The sequence below is a fragment of the Channa argus genome, chromosome 11, assembly GCF_033026475.1.
Source record: "Channa argus isolate prfri chromosome 11, Channa argus male v1.0, whole genome shotgun sequence".
In the NCBI taxonomy this organism is placed as follows: domain Eukaryota; kingdom Metazoa; phylum Chordata; class Actinopteri; order Anabantiformes; family Channidae; genus Channa; species Channa argus.
Genome location: NC_090207.1, coordinates 27,325,393 through 27,342,977, shown reverse-complemented (window position 1 = coordinate 27,342,977; position 17,585 = coordinate 27,325,393). Strand labels below are relative to the sequence as shown.

Sequence of the window (17,585 nt, the reverse complement as noted above, 5' to 3'; positions counted from 1 at the left end):
ATCCTGTCTCAGCCCGACACCTCTCGCAACTGTTTGTAGTTGAGGTGGATGCCTCAGAGGTTGGCGTGGGTGCCGTCCTTTCCCAGCGCAGTGAGGGCGACCAGAAGCTGCGGCCCTGCGCCTTCTTCTCACGCCAGTTGTCCCCTGCCGAGAGGAACTATTCTGTGGGTGATCGTGAGCTCCTGGCAATTAAGCTGGCACTGGAGGAGTGGCGCCATTGGCTAGAGGGGGTGCCACAACCATTTATCATCTGGACTGACCATAAGAACCTCGCTCATCTACGGACCGCCAAGCGACTCAATTCCCGCCAAGCCCGATGGTCCCTTTTCTTTGACCGCTTCAATTTTTCCCTCACCTACCGCCCCGGGTCTAAGAACATCAAACCCGACGCTTTGTCCCGCATCCACGCCCCTGAGACATCCCCCCATGATCCCGAACCCATTCTCCACCCGTCATGTGTACTGGGGGCCCTCACCTGGGAAATCGAACGAACTGTGCGCACGGCCCAGCAGCAGGAGCCCGATCCCGGCACCGGACCTCCTGGTCTCCTTTTCGTTCCTTCTCGGGTTCGTTCCCAGGTCCTCCAGTGGGCCCACTACTCCAAGTTCTCCTGTCACCCTGGGGCAGACCGTTCCATACACCTCCTCCGGAGACACTTCTGGTGGACGTCTCTGATTAAGGACACCCGGGAGTTTGTGGCGGCCTGCGCCACCTGTGCCCGGGGAAAAACTCCCAAGAAACCACCAGATGGCCTCCTTCAACCCCTTCCTATACCCAGTCGCCCATGGTCACACATTGCCCTGGACTTCGTCACAGGACTTCCACCATCTCATGGAAATACCACTATCCTCACCATCCTTGACCGTTTCTCCAAAGCTGTCCACTTTGTCCCCCTGCCAAAATTACCTACAGCCACTGAAACAGCTGAGCTTCTCACCCAGCATGTTCTCCGTCTCCATGGAATCCCTCGCGATATTGTTTCGGACCGTGGCCCACAGTTTGTCTCCTAGGTTTGGAAGGCCTTCTGTAAGGCTCTGGGGGCAACCGTCAGTTTGTCTTCCGGGTTCCACCCCCAATCCAATGGCCAGACCGAGCGTGCAAACCAGAGTCTGGAAACCGCCCTCAGATGCATCACCTCATCTAACCCCGCCACCTGGAGTTCATTCATTCCATGGATTGAATATGCTCATAACTCTCTCACTTCCTCTGCCACAGGTCTCTCGCCCTTTATGTGCTCTTTAGGGTACCAACCGCCAATGTTCCCAAATCAGGAGACGGAGATCGCAGTTCCGTCGGTCAACGCACACATCCGCCGTTGCCGTCGGCTATGGAAAGAGGCCCGGGCAGCCCTCCTCCGGACGACAATAAGGAACAAGCGCCTCGCCGACCGTCGGAGAACCCCGGCCCCCACCTATACACCAGGTCAGACTGTCTATCTGTCCACTCAAAATATTCCTCTGCATATCGAATCTCGTAAATTAGCCCCCAGGTATATTGGCCCCTTCCCTGTTGTAAGAATAATCAACCCGTCCGCTGTACAGCTCAAACTCCCCAGAAGTATGAGAGTGCATCCCGTGTTCCACGTCTCTCAGTTAAAACCAGTCTCTTCTAGTCCTTCATTAGCAACCCATAAATTCTAGAATGATGTTGGAATAAAATACTTTTTGCCTTTTTCTCATGAAATTATTGTGACAATGTGATTTATTCTCAATAGATAAAGAATATATCTTCTCAAAACTTAACTGATCGATCTCTTCCGAACATATCAGAGTAAAAATTAAAAGCCAGGTAACTTTTGCAAAAAAGCAGAATGTGTATGAAAACAAAATGATGCGCAACGGTGTACCAATAGAAAACTATCTTGGCAAGGCACCCAGGGTGGTGGGCTGGAGCATATGCCTCTTGTCACTGGGCGTGAGGTGGACAGGTCATCAGTCTATCTAGAGACATACACAGACAGACGACCATTCACACTCACATTCACACCTGTGGCCATTTAGAGCCAATTAACTTAACAAAGATGTCTTTGGACTGTAGGAGGAAACTGGAGTACCCAGAGGAAACCTTTGCAATCACAGGGAGAACCTACAAACTCAACACAAAAACTGCACACCCGTAGTGCGTTTATCCCTTTCTGTGCCTTTCTGAAGGTATCCCAGGTTTCAGAGCTGTGTATTTCCAGTGTGCAGTTATTGGCCCTACTGATCTACCTAGTGTTCTGTTTTTTCTTCTTGTTTTTGTTCTTTTCTTTTCTCTCTCCACTCTTCACTTACCCCAACTGGCCAAGGCAGATGGCCACCTATGCTGAGCCTAGCTTTGTCTGAGGTTTCCCTCCATTAAAGGGAGTTTAACAGAAAGTTCTTCTCCATCATTGTCCTATGTGCTTGCTCAAGGGGAAGTTGTTGGGTTCGCTCTATAAATCTCTACTGTCTGACGTTATTATGTAAAATGCCCTAAGAGGATTTTATTGTTAGTTGGCACTTTATAAATAACAATTGCTTTGAACTTTTACAGTACCAAGCCTACATTTCAGCAATTTATTATTAGCATTTCTTTTCATATTTCAGGTAGCTGGGCATTGCAGTAGAAATGTTATACCATCTCCATCCTGTTTGCCTTTTATAAAAGGAACAACAAAGAATAAAGGCATTCTATCACGAAAAGAAGTTACATTGTACCTTTTTAGGTGAGTGTGAGATCGTGTCTGAAAGCTGTGATGTACAAGACAACTAGACAAGTAACAGTGGCAAAATTGTAATGCAAAGGAATCTGATCTTTTTTATTAATCGTTGTGTTAATTTTGAATTACTGAATAATTTTATGAAACGTTCAAACAAAACAAGGAAGTAGAAATCTTTCTCCAGTTGAATCTTCCAGTAAAGAAGCTGCAATATGGTAAACTGATGAAAGCTAAAGACAATTTAGTGCTTTAGTGATAATACTGTTTAATTAAAATATTCACAACAAGTAAAGCAGGAACATCTAAAAAAGTATATTTGGAAAATGAGTGCATACAGTGATTACAATAAGAAAAAATATTTACGTTAGATATCCTTATGGCCACTTTTCCACTTTTTGGTGCTGAACTACTGAAGTCAACAAAAGACTCATAAGAATAAGACTAATAAGGATTATGCAACAAAACATAAAGGTGCTTTCAATATGAAGATAAAGTATGTGTGGTGCAGTCCAAACACAGTTTGAAAATTAGACAGCACTAAAATTTCCACTTATTTAGTAGATATTGTATCTGAGGTATCATCCTCACCAACAGATGAGATGTCAGTGAAGTGGTCATCACCTTCCTCTGCATTAATTAGATCATTCTTACTCTTCTTTGTTCTTTTCAGCACTGCAAATAAAATACAAAAACACACAACTTACATTTTTAAGATCATCTGATTTATCTCTGACAGTTCCTCTTTTATTCTGGTCACGGTGTAATTCTGATAACCCAACCCCCCACTCTGACCTGTCTTATTCATTGACTTTCAGCTTGAGCCATTGTTTACACGGTATACTGTATAACAACCAATGTACAGTACAGATGAACACATTATGTACATAACAGTGCATTGCAGGAAAGTCACCTATGTATTAGAACTGTTTTTCTAACAGGCCCCAATTGGGCTACACTGGGGCTTCTTGGAAGTCTTCTAAAAGCCTTTGTAAAAACTGGATCAGTTGTATTTAAAGTATGGTTAGGCCAACCAAAAGTACAGTGAAAAGAGGAGAAAGAAGGCCAAACATATGGCCTTGGGTTTAGAGAATTTGACTCATACTCTCAGACCCCCACTGAGCTACATAATAAAACTGTGACATTTGGTAGAATTCCTCCTCCAAATTATAAAAAAAACTCCAACACCTTTATGTTGAAGATTTCCTTGTTCTTTTATCTCTATGCTGACTCATCTATGCTTTATGTGCTTGTCATATTTTATGAACATTTTAGTACTCTATGACTGTTGTTGCAAACACATATTTTTTAAGTAACACTTAAATACATTAGTGATATAGCAGCATTACTTAAACATATTATTAATTTATTGATGCACTTTTTCATCCGTATTGTAAAGTTGGAAACATGGATAAAGTAACACTTTACATTATTTAATAGTAATTAACCTTATTGTAATGCTCTTTATGGCCCTTATTGTAAAGTTGAGGCATCACCAATAAAGTGATGAAGCATTACTTAATCGATAAGGACCTTCGATGCATTCTAAATAAAAACAGCCTCCTAAATGCTGGGTATTTAAAAAAACAAAAACAAAAAAAAAATACAAACTTGCAACATTCACTATGACTTCTATTTCTCAGCCTCTGTAGTAGATACATAAGCATATGCAAAAGTATGATTATGTTTTTTGTATTTCAAAACATAAGCGCTACATGAGTGCAGTGGAACAATCAGAAAATAACATTTGATTTTTCAGATTCCATGCTTTGATCTCACCGACAGCCTTCTCTGTCCGAGTTGGACTCGCTTAACCACTGCTGCTCTCTCTCTCACTCTGTTTGTCTCGCTGTTGGTCTTTCTCTCTCTCGCTCTCTGAATGGGGGAAGAGCTAACTAAATTAGCATTAGTGTTACCTTTTAGGCAGTGGCAGCAAGTCATTGGAAAATGTTTGTCTTCATTTAGCTACATGACAAACATGTTTGCTTGATATACAGGTTATGTTTATGATAATCTATCAACACCTTGGTCAGACCAGTTGGACTGTTTGCAGCGCATTGCATATTAAACAAATAATGTAGGACATTTCAATGTCTATTCACCTTTATTTATGAAATAATATTAACTATTACTCTATGGTAAATGGTCTGCACTTATATAGCCCTTTTCTACCTATTGGTACTCAAAGCGCTTTATACTGCTTCTCATTCCACCATTTGCACTCACAGTCACACGCACACTCACACACTGATGGGGGAGCTGCATTGCAGCTGGGCAACACTCAACAGAAGCAACTAAGTTGGGGTTCAGTGTCTTGCTCAAGGACTCTTTTACATCTGACAGGAGGAGCCGGGGATTGAATCAACAACTGTAAGATTGGTGGACGACTGCTCTACCTCCTGCACCACAGTCACCCACTAGACATAAAGGTGTCAGTGTCTGTTGGTTGCTAATGATGATATGATGATATATTGTACTTACAGTGTAATTACTTGGAACAAACGCATACCTATGACCCCGTATCTTACAGTCTGCATACACTGCATGCTACTACTATGTAACTGTAGAATATGGATGCATACTTATTCAGGAGCTACATAAAAATGTTTGTGATAGTGGCTATTTTGGTTAATTTTATTTGCTTTGAAACATGGAAAACTTTAAACAATTAAGAGGCATATGTGGTCACACGATATATTAAAGGAAAAAAAACGCTGAATGATTGTGCATAACTGCACTTCGCCATCAGACTTCTGAAATCAGAAGCTGTAGCTTGTTAATCAGCATGTGTTCTGTCCAGATTTAGTGAACTATACAAACTTTTCATACAGCATAAAATGGCTGTAAATGTTCAGCCCATATATAGTGCTTTTCTAACTATTGGCACTCAAAGCGCTCTTTGCTGCTTCTTATTCACCCATTCACACTCACACACACACACACTGATGGGGGAGCTGCTATGCAGCTAGCCAACACTCACTGGGAGCAACTAAGTTGGGGTTCAGTGTCTTGCTCATGGATGCTTCGACATGTGACTGGAGGAGGTGGGGATTGAACCAACAACTGTGAGATTGGTGGACAACTGCTCTACCTTCCTGCACCTTCCTGTACAATATAAGTTTCAAATTAATTACATTTCCATTGCTGCAGGTGTGCATGTGTTTTGTCCAAGTAGACAAAGATATTTTTTTTTGTACTGAAAATAAAAACAATTAATGCAACCAATGACTACCAAAGCCCCTTTCAGGTATGAACTCCGGACATTGTATGGAGAATTAAGTCCATTGCCCGCAGTTGTTTCACACATGTAACACAACTGAAGAACATACAAGCCAGAGGCGTTATCACAGAAGAAACTATGCTTGATTTCAGTGAGGGCTCATCACATAAAGGAGGAACAACATGAAAACATATACTGTGTTTTAAAAAAAAAACTGTGACAGTAAAAAAAAAAAAACTAAGAAAAAAGAGAGAAAAGATAGATGCCAGGTAGTCACCTGATAGAAATGTCAACATGCCCATTCACTTACTTTAAATTGTGAAAGAGCAGTGAACTCTATCCATGCGGACATTTTTTTGTCCGCATGTTGATTTGGCAGTTTTGGGGGTTTTTTTTACACCGGATGCCCTTCCTTACTTAAAAGGAAATCATGTTTGCAACAATGGTCATAAAGAGAATTGATAAAGGTTTATCATATTTATAATGTTCATACAGAATAACATGCAAAAAATTTATAGGTACACCTGTAAATAAAAGAACATTTAAGGAAGCCTACATAAAGATATCTTATGATCAATGATCTTAGCTTTTGCCAAAAATAAGTCATAAGTTTGTTCATTAACTTGTCCATTATGAATCATTATCATGAAAGAAACATTTTTTAAAACTGGTTTCTCCTAACAAAACACTAAACTCAACCAATGTAACCCCTTAATAAATGTTAACAAAAAACCATAAGGATTTTGCTTGTTATTGTATCACACTGTTCCACACTTATTTTTGGTCCTTTCAACTTATCCTGTTAGTTCAGGGTCGCCACAGCGGATTATTTTGCCCACATGTTAATTCGGCACAGTTTTTACACCGGATGCCCTTCCTCACACAACTCTCGCCAGTTTCTACCAGGCTTGGGACCCGCACTATGTGGCTGGGGATGGGATGTATGATTTACGAGTTTGTACCTTTTTTAAACATGCACACCATTAGTAAATGAATAGTAGATGCAATGATTACCAATTATGTAGTTGTTAGGTAGTGTTAAATACTGCATTAATTGATGTTTTTTAATGTGGCGTTATTGTATAGTGTTACCCTTACGTTTCACCAACACACAGGATGTATTCATATTCTATTAGCAAAATGCAATTTCCAGTTGTTGCTCTAAACAAAGTCTTTTTAAATTATTGGGATGAAGAGGGAAACAAATGTTTCTAATTAGATCATCTAATATCAGCTAAAAGAAATAAATACTGTCTGTATTTCAGTTTAGTTCTGGCTTACAGTGATGTAAAAAGGTATTCACTTTCTTTCAGTCCCTAACATTTTCTATGTCATAAATGTATTTTAAAATAGAAATGTGATGTGTGTTCATCAAGCTAAACACAATAACATAATGCCAATCATCCTTCTCCTAACTCTCACCAGTCTTCTCACCCCCAATGCTTGGAATTCTACCAATGAAGTTTACATCTGTGTCATCACACTAGAATCTTCAGAGAGTACGTAAGACTTCATGTCTTAGTTTATGTCCTGACATGCAGTGTGAATTGTGGAACATAATATATACAGGTTTGTGGCTTTTGAAACTATTTTCGAAACAGGTGGACACCAGTCAAGCTCTAGACACATTTAAAGAAAATCAAAAATGATATACCTGACCACACTTTGGAAAAAGAAAAGGATTTTTTTTGTTTAGATTACAGCTTTTTGAAGATGACAGTCCTCACCAGAGTTGTGTTTTTTTTTGTACCACGCTCCATCCAGAGATTTATCCTCAGCATTCTTGTCTTCCTCAGCCAGCATCACCTCCTCTGCAAAACAAACACCACACTTAAATATATGTCATATTTGTGTCATCATCTATAATAAGTGTTTTTTATTTCAATTAAATTATAATGATTAGTGAGGTAAAGGGCATTTGTAACTGTGGGACAGAAAAATCACGTGTGCTTTTGTTTCAGACCTGCTTTGCAGATCCACTCCAGATACCCAGTTAACTCTCTTTCTATTTGCTGTTGTCTGCGTAGCTTCAAAAATTCTTGCCTCTTCTCCACTCGTTCTCTCTCTTTTGCAAACTCTCTGTAGAAACAACAACAACAACAACAAAAAAAAACATATACAGAAATGTTTATTGCATCTGACAAGTCAACGCCCACCAGCACTCCACTAATGGCAGGTTGACAGTAAGCTGGCTTCTAAAAGGAAGTCATACTGCGGAAGAGGAGAACTCACATAAGGAGAGTGGTCTCATGCTTTTAAACAACTATTATGGCTGCACAATAAACCAATCTCAATAATTACTTCCTTACGATGAAAAAAATCCTTACGATGCAAATGATAAACAGATGAATTGATCACTACATGTATCTATTCCACTTCACCGACACTATCGTAACAGACCACAGCAACTAGGTTTTATGGATGAAGTGTCCGACATGTGTTCAAACCTGGGGACACAAAAGTTTTTTTCAATACCAATAATATTATGTCATATTATGTCATGAAAAAGTAACTGTAGGACTAGCAGCCAAGTTCCCATACATGCAGTATAACATTAGTTCAAACTCCAGCAGCAGTTGCCACTGTTGGCCTTGCATTGCTCAAAATGATAGGAGCAATGCCGTGACCATACAGTAATTAATGTGGGTATAACTGTTTTTGTTTTACATTTAAAAATAATAATAATTAATAATTAATGCAAATATATTTAAAATGTATGGTAATACTGTGGACATTTTAAAATGAAAATAAAAGCTGCATTTTTTGTTTAAGATTAAATTATTAAATTATTAGTGTAAATTAATGTGTAAATTAATGTGCGTCAACCACATGTGTCCTCATGTGTCCTACGATGAGACCATGGCCTATAATACTTAAGAACAAAGAATTGCTAAGTACTAAAAAATCTGTAGTTGCCTGAAATGAGCCCTGTTGTGAATCTTGTTAAACATCTCTGGAAAGAGTTAAATTACGCAGTCTGGAGAAGGAATCCTTGAAATGTGAGACTGAAATGGAAAAAACTCTACATGTTGGCAGGTGCTGAAAGTCTCCCTTGCTTGCACTGATTACTATTAAAGGTTGTGCAACAAAACAATAGATTAAAAGTTACCAACACTGGCCATTTTTATTGCTTGCATTTTTGAATATTCTGTTGAATCAAAAATTCTAATGCTTTGGTCAATTTTTTTCAGAAAAAATGGATGGTTATTTTTTGTTAAAGTATACAAATTTGTCTTTCAGCATATATCAGTAAACATTTGTATTGTATCTATAACTATACAAAAGCTTTTCTTAAAGCTGACAACTGTATTAAATGTTATAACAATAAAGCTGTTTAAATAAGGTAAGTGGAAAATAAGATAAATTAGAGATGAGGCAAAAATGAGGAAGTTGAATATGAAGAAAAAAGAGGTGGCCAGAGATAGAGACTAATACAAAATGACAGTGAGAAAGAGGGGTAGAAGGGAAAATGACAAATGTCTAGTCTGCTCTCTCCTATCAGTGATCAGTGTGTTTCCCACACTGCATTGCAGTGCACAACACCACTAAATCTTATTTTAATTTGTTAATACATATCTTTCTTTCATTAGTACGTATGTGTATTGCATTTGTTGGCTAGTTGGTTTTTCCCAGCATTTTAGCATCTCAGTGCTTGTACTTTGTTACGTTCCACCACTGGATACAGAAGTTTTTAGAATTACCAGTTGTGGCTTTCACTTTAATCTTAGCCACATCTCTCCCCCACCTGTACAAACTGATGGGTCTGACTGGGGTTTACAGTGTCTCAACTCTGCATGTTTCCATGTTGGCTCCTCTCTGATTGAAATCTCAGATTGTGGCCTTTAAACAATAACATGCCCCCCACACATCTCTGCCAGAAAGCACCTGACCTTTCATTTCCAAAGTATTTGTAAGGCCAACTGACAACTTCTGTGGAGAGAGCAGGAAACAGATAAGACAAGATCCCTACAGAGGGGGCATCAAAAGGCCCCTGGTCCACTACATATTTGTACTGTCAGAGAACAGGCACAGTATGTGAGATAAAATATGCATAACATGAGAAGATATATAGATAAAGCAGTAAATACAGATAAATAAGTAAAGAAGATAAATGCAGAGGAAATACTAGGACGAAATAATGGACCACAAGTTAACTCAATGACTCAGTTTTCTAATTTGCCACTGTGAAAAAAGTTAACCAAGAAAGAATATAAGGAAAATTATATGCATAGAAATGGCATCAAGATGAAACAAACACATTGATGCTGAGCTGAGACTACATTTTCTACACTGTAGTTATTAAACTCCACTTCTGTTGGCATTTATTTAAACATTTTACATTGAAAAACATATCTGAAAGACAGAGCAAAAACACATTTTAGGCTAGTTTACTATAAAAGTTCAAAAACGGGAGATGGGAAGCAGTTTTTAAAATAAGCATTTGTGGCTTCCACTTTGTTCACAGGCACATCTCTCCCCCACCTGCACACACTGATGTGTGAGCTGCTATTTGACATTTTAATCAGCAAACAAGTATCCTATAGCAATAGAAGAGTGGATGAAATATTGGACCAATTAAAAAGAAAAACAAAAAACAAAACAAACAACAACCAAAAACAAGTGGATACCCATACTTAGTTGGTATGAGACACTTGTCACCATAATTGTATGCAGCCACACGACTGACAATAAAAATACACATACAATTATTCTCACAGCCTAAACACACTTATATACTCATGTTATATATTTAACATATCAGTGATATTGTGTTTATGAGAGCCTCATATGAAATCCAGAGACACAGTTTATTTACACTGTATTCCTTGGTTAAATAGCCATAACTTGCTGTACTCATTGGCTGACTTTTGTATATAAGGTCTTCCCCCAGTCTGGAGGGGGTTTTATTGGGATATTGGGATTCCCCAATTGTGCTTTGAAATGTGATCTGAGGTAATAAGATTTGACCCGGTTAAATAAAGGAAATTAAATAAAGGAAACTAATCGAAACTTTTCATAAGACACTTCTTGTCATTGTAAAATAATTTACCATAAGCATATACGCACATTACTTACATAACATTTACTTAATGCAACCGCAAGGGGGCACAAGGCAGTGTTTTCTTGTGCCAGTCCCAAGTCTGGATAAATGTAGACGGTTGTGTCAGAAAGGGCATCCGACGTAAAACACATGCCAAATCGTGACAATGACTTCCATACCGGATCAGTCGGGGCCCGGGTTAACAACGACCACCACCGGTGCTGTTGACCTACAGGGTACCGGTGGAAATTGGACTACTGTTGGTCGAAGAGGAAGAAGAAAAGGAAGAAGGTGTGTTCGTAGACAGATAGAGAAGAGGAAAGGTAAGAATGTAGGACTGAGAGTAGGGACTTGGAATGTTGGGACTATGACAGGGAAGGTTAGAGAATTGATTGACATGATGCAGAGAAGGATGGTGGACATACTGTATGTGCAGGAGACCAGGAGGAAAGGTAGCAAGGCTAGAAGCTTAGGAGCAGGGTTCAAGTTGTTCTACCATGGGACAGATAGGAAGAGAAATGGAGTAGGAGTTATGCTGAAAGAGGAGTTTGTGAAGAATGTTCTACAGAGGTGGAACAGAGGTGATGAGAATGTGATGGGTAGGTTTGGTCTTCAGGACAGGAACGCAAAAGGACAGATGGTGGTAGACTTTGCAAAAAGGATGAAAACAGCTGTAGTAAACACTTTCTTCCAGAAGAGGCAGGAACATAGGGTGATGTACAAGAGCGGAGGTAGAAGCACTCAGGTGGACGACATCTTGTGCAGACATTGTAATCTGAAAGAGATCAGTGACTGTAAAGTATTGGTAGGGGAGAGTGTAGCCAGACAACACAGGATGGTGGTGTGTAAAATGACGCTGGTGGTCAGGAAAATGAAGACGAAAAAGGCAGAGCAGAGGATGAAGTGGTGGAAGTTGAAAAAGGAAGAATGTTGTATAGTTTTCAGGAAGGAGCTGAGACAGACTCTGGGTGGTTTGGAGGTGCTTACAGATGACTGGACCACTACAGCTCATTTGATCAGGGAGACAGGTAGGAGGGTACTCGATGTGTCATCTGGAAAGAGGAAAGTGGACAAGGAGACTTGTTGGTGGAACGAGGAAGTTCAGGAGTGTATACAGAGAAAGGGGTTAGCTAAGAAGAAGTGGGACACTGAGAGGACTGAAGAGAGTAGACAGGAGTACAGGGAGATACAGCGTAAGGTGAAGGTAGAGGTGACAAAGGCCAAACAAAGAGCATATGAGGACTTGTATGTTAGGTTGGACACTAAGGAGGGAGAGGTGGATTTGTACAGGTTGGCCAGACAAAGAGATAGAGATGGAAAGGATGTGCAGCAGGTTAGTGTGATTAAAGATAAGGATGGAAATGTATTGACAGGTGCCAGGAATGTGATGGGAAGATGGAAGAAGTACTTTGAAGAGTTGATGAATGAGAAAAATGAAAGGGAACGAAGAGTAGAAGAGGTGACTGGTGTGGAGCAGAAAGTAGCAAAGATTAGTAAGAGTGAAGTGAGGAGGACATTGAAGAAGATGAAGAGTGGAAAGGCAGTTGGTCCTGATGACATACCTGTGGAGGTATGGAAGTGTCTAGGAGAGGTGGCAGTAGAGTTTCTGACTAGTTTGTTTAACAAGATCTTGGAGAGTGAGAGGATGCTGAGGACTGGAGGAGAAGTGTACTGGTGCCCATTTTTAAGAACAAGGGAGATGTGCAGAGCTGTGGCAACTACAGAGGAATAAAGCTGATGAGCCAAACAATGAAGTTGTAGGAAAGAGTAGTGGAAGCTCAGCTAAGGGCAGAGGTGAGCATTTGTGAGCAGCAATATGGTATCATGCCTAGAAAGAGTATAACAGATGCATTATTTGCTTTGAGGTTGTTGATGGAGAAGTACAGAGAGGGTCATAGGGAGTTGCATTGTGTCTTCGTAGATTTAGAGAAAGGATATGACAGGGTGCAGAGAGAGGAGCTGTGGTAATGTATGAGGACGTCTGGAGTGGCAGAGAAGTATGTTAGAGTGGTGCAGGACATGTATGAGAGCTGTAAGACCGTGGTGAGGTGAGCTGTAGGTGGGACAGAGGAGTTCAAGGTGGAGGTGGGTCTGCATCAAGGATCAGCTCTGAGCCCCTTCTTGTTTGCTCTGGTGATGGACAGGCTGACAGATGAGGTTAGACAAGAATCTCCCTGGACTATGATGTTTGCAGATGACATTGTATTTTGTAGTGAGAGCAGGGAGCAGGTGGAGGAAAATCTAGAGACGTGGAGGTCTGCTCTGGAAAACAGAGGAATGAAGCTTAGCCGCAGTAAGACAGGTGGAACAGTGAGGTTACAGGGAGCAGAGGTGCAGAAGGTGCAGGACTTTAAGTAATTAGGGTCAACGGTTCAGAGCAACGGAGAGTGTGGAAAAGAGGTGAAGAGGCGAGTGCAAGCAGGTTGGAACGGGTGGAGAAAAGTGTCAGGTGTTTTGTGTGATAAAAGAGTATCAGCGAGAATGAAAGGAAACGTGTTCAAGACGGTGGTGAGACCAGAGATGTTGTTCGGCTTAGAGACAGTGGCACTGAAGAAAAGACAGGAGGCAGAGCTGGAGGTAGCAGAGCTTAAGATGTTGAGGTTCTCTTTGGGAGTGACGAGGATGGACAGTATCAGGAATGAGGACATCAGAGGGACAGCTCATGTTAGATGTTTAAGAGATAAAGTCAGAGAGGCCAGATTGAGGTGGTTTGGACATGTTCAGAGGAGAGACAGTGAATATATCGGTAGAAGGATGCTGAGGTTGGAGCTGCCAGGCAGGAGGTCTAGAGGAAGAGCAAAGAGGAGATTTATGGATGTAGTGAGGGAGGACATGAAGTTAGTTGGTGTGAGAGAAGAGGATGCAGAGGACAGAGTTAGATGGAGGCACATGATTCGCTGTGGCGACCCCTGAAAGGGAGCAGCCCAAAGGAAAAGAAGAAGAAGAAGAAGACTTACATAACATTTACTTACATAATGTTGTATAACATAAGCTGGCATAGTTAAGGTGTGTTATCACTTAACTTTTGTAATGACGTACCAACAATGACCCTTATCAAGTTTAAGCCCAACCATTAACAATCAAAATACACATTGATTGACATTGTAACTGTGCACAAGTGCTTAAGCAAAAAGAAAAACAACCCAGTCTTAATACACAGAATATGATTTAATACAGTATATGTATCCACATACTGCCTAAAGGTGTCTCTTACCATGTCAGCCCTGTGATATACAGGTGATCAATCCAGGTTGCACCCCACTGCTTCTCCAGTGACAGCTGGTATCAGTTTACAGTTACAATGGGCCAAATGATACCCTAATAACATGTATTTTTGACAATAATACCTGGATGTCACAAAACTTTGACCAAGATAAAACTGAGATTTTAGTTATTGTATCAAAGAGACACAAAATTAAACTCTCTATAGAGTTACCCAAGCTTACAAGCCATAAACCTCAGTGTCATGTTTGACCCAGTATTGTAGTGTAAGGCTTGCACAGGGTGTTTCAGGAAATCTGCCTTTTATCACCTCAAAGATTTTAGTGTAAGTCTCTCTCTCACACAAATCAAAGAGAGACTAATGTCTAATTGTGAAGAACATGTGTTGAAAAGCATTGCTCTGATTGTCACAGTTTGTACTCACCCTGACAGCACGCCAAGGACCAGGTTGAGCATGAAGAAGGAACCGATGATGATAAGGGGGATGAAGTAGAGCCAGTTCCATGTGTTCCCCGAAGCATCGTTGGCCTAGACACATAAACACAGAGAAAAAACTATAACACTGTTGTTGCAGTATTGTTGCATACTGTCGTTATGTTCAATACATATTGTTTATAAAGGAATTACTCGAAAACAATAAAATTATGTAAATACCATGAAACTTAAGCAGTGTGTGTGTGTGTGTTTGTGTACGTGTTGCAGCACTGCAGTGTGTCATGTACGCCTGGTGCGCATGTATTACATAAGTACATAGACAGGAGTCTTCCTTATTTTGGCCATAACCGAGACTATTTCTCAGTGCTTACAATGGCATTACAGTCTTGCATTTTGATCATCTGAAGGAAATCTCCTCTGCCCTCAAGATCCATTTTCCTTTAAAATATTGGAACGTAATTTTTTTTCTAATATCACCCTAGGCCAAAACTCATCCTACTTTGGCCCACTTTAATCTGACGAAGTAATTGTTGAAGCAAAATATTGTTAGTACTTGAACTTAACAGCTAAACAAATTCATCTTCCTGCAATGGTAACTACCCCTGAAACACTTATGCATGTGCTCTGCCATAGTACTATAAAGTGTTCAAAGTGGGGTGTGGTGTTGTGTTTTTAACATCATATTAAATAATTAATAAGTTAATGGCTGGGTCTCCAAAGAGCTGACACATGACAGCAGAAAATAAGCAACATTACTAACATGCCAATCTTCATTTTGCCTTTCTAATAAACACTCCTTGTTTTTCTTTGAACGAAGACATGGCAACTGTCTTTGTGTCTTAAAATTGTACATTCATGAAGACTTATTTAGTCTAAAAAAGACAGATTATGACAGATGTTAGGGCACAAATATTAATGCTTTTCTTAGTCTAAATAATTCTATGAACCTATGGCACCATATGTACAAATAAGGTATAACATATTCTTATTCACAGATTGCCTTAAACTGGTCAGTTTGATTTTAATGGCCCCGTGACATTTCCTCAAATGCCACACTCAGAACAGCCATTTTTTAGATTCACTACAAGTAATGCTAGATAAATAAAACATCATTCCAAAACTTCTCATTTGAATTGTTAACAAATTTGCTTGTGAAAGCAAGTGAAATGTGCAGTATTTTTATGTATGAAAAAAAAAAAACCCACCTCTCTGGCTGCTGTCCCAACCTGGAGTTCTTTAAACAACCTAAAGCCTTCGTCATGACTAATGAAGACAGCTCACGTGAATTCCAGTGAAATCACAGAGACCTATAGAGTCTCGGCTCCTCATAGCTTCATTATCCATCTCTGTTCCCTATGAAACTACATTACAATTTTTTTACCTTTTCTATTAATAATGCAATCAGATGAGTGGAGCTAAGCTCAGGCTCACAGAGCCGGACCAGTCAGCACTTTAAAACTTTAAAATTGAAACCACAGCACAGCCAACGGGCAACACTAAAGCCGACATAATGGACATAAACCTACGCCCTACACAATACTTTCTAACAAACCATGATACAAACCTTGTATCACAAAAGAATTTCAGGTTATCCATTGGGGTCAATCTCTATCACTAAAATTGGATTCTGCAAAACAAAAGTTAGAAACAGTGTTTGATTGTTTAAGAGCTGTAGCATTTATTTTCAGACTAACATAGGAAATATTCATAAGCTGTCATCTTCAGGTTGTTGTCAGCTTACTTCATGCAGCTGTAAGCTGAATCCACAAAGAAGCTCACTTGTTTGGAAATGCAAATTAAATAATCAGAAAATTAATGAGCACACCTTATTTTCAATTAACCATCACATAACTCTTCAGATCTCTGCACTGGCTTCCCATACCTGCCCCCATCAAGTTCAAAGCTCTGTCACTTGCCTACAGAGTATTCAACTCAAAAGCTCCTGCTTACCTGAACTCCCTCACTCAGGTCTACAATACCTCCCATCCATTGACCTCTGCCATGAAACAACATCTGGTGGTCCCAGCAAAGCACAAGACACCAAGCAAAACAATGGTGGACCAAGCTTCCAAATTCTGCACGCTCAGCAACCTCACTCCCAATATTTAAAAAACAGCTGAAAGCAAAACTTATAACTCTTCTGCACCTTCCCAGCCAAACTTTAGAAACCACTTTTCCCGTTAATATAACAGTTAAGAATTTAATTGAATACTTTATTATATATTAATTATTAATCTACCTTCACAGCCTTGTCGTCCACACCTATAGCCACAATCTTGACCATACATTTGACTGGCAGGCTGCAACTGATGTCTGTAAATGTTATTAAAGAACGCATGGAAACATAGAACATTTCGAAACATAGATTTTATTTAATTATCTGATGGATTGTTCATGAGATGGTCACCTCAATGTCTAAGGCCTGTTTTCATAGTAGGGAAGAAATGGGTACTGGTTCTATTGTAAATTCCAACAGTTAGTAGTTATCGAAACTGTGGATGGTTACTACTCACCTTATAAGGCTAACTACTATTATCACTTTAGAAAATCGGATCACATTATCATATTCATGCAGAAATAGAGAAAATTTGAAAGGCCTCACAAGTGTTCCATGTGACTTGCAATGCTGTCACTGCCACTACAATATGCTAGTGAATTAGGTATGAGAAATAATCTGTGAGTTTAGTAGCTGCAGAACGCTGGGTGTATCAGGGAATAAGCTGGTGTCAGGGTAAGCCTGACTAAGACCTTGGCTAAAAGAACACAATCGAGAGACCACACACAGCAGCGGTGAAACCATTAGGAGTCTTGCTTGTCCCTAAACATGTTATCCTGAGAACAGCCATCAATTCAACACAATAGTACACCAATACTGTCCCAGAGACAGATCATGAATTAATAAATAGGTATTGACTCATGTAAACACAAAACTGACATTATATTTAGACTTGAACTAACACTATTGATAAACACTATATCTTTGTATATGA

General features: G+C 39.9%; 1 protein-coding gene across 1 annotated transcript in view; it reads right to left on the bottom strand.

The window, feature by feature from the left end:
• Positions 1–17,585, bottom strand: part of cacna1ba (calcium channel, voltage-dependent, N type, alpha 1B subunit, a) — a 156,159-nt gene that overhangs the window by 95,927 nt on the left and 42,647 nt on the right. Inside the window, exons 7-10 of the mRNA XM_067520853.1 lie at positions 14,585–14,688; positions 7,861–7,976; positions 7,625–7,708; positions 3,269–3,352 (exon numbers count right to left, since the gene is read on the bottom strand). Coding sequence (XP_067376954.1) covers positions 3,269–3,352; positions 7,625–7,708; positions 7,861–7,976; positions 14,585–14,688 — 388 coding nt within the window. The remainder of the gene's footprint in view (positions 1–3,268; positions 3,353–7,624; positions 7,709–7,860; positions 7,977–14,584; positions 14,689–17,585) is intronic.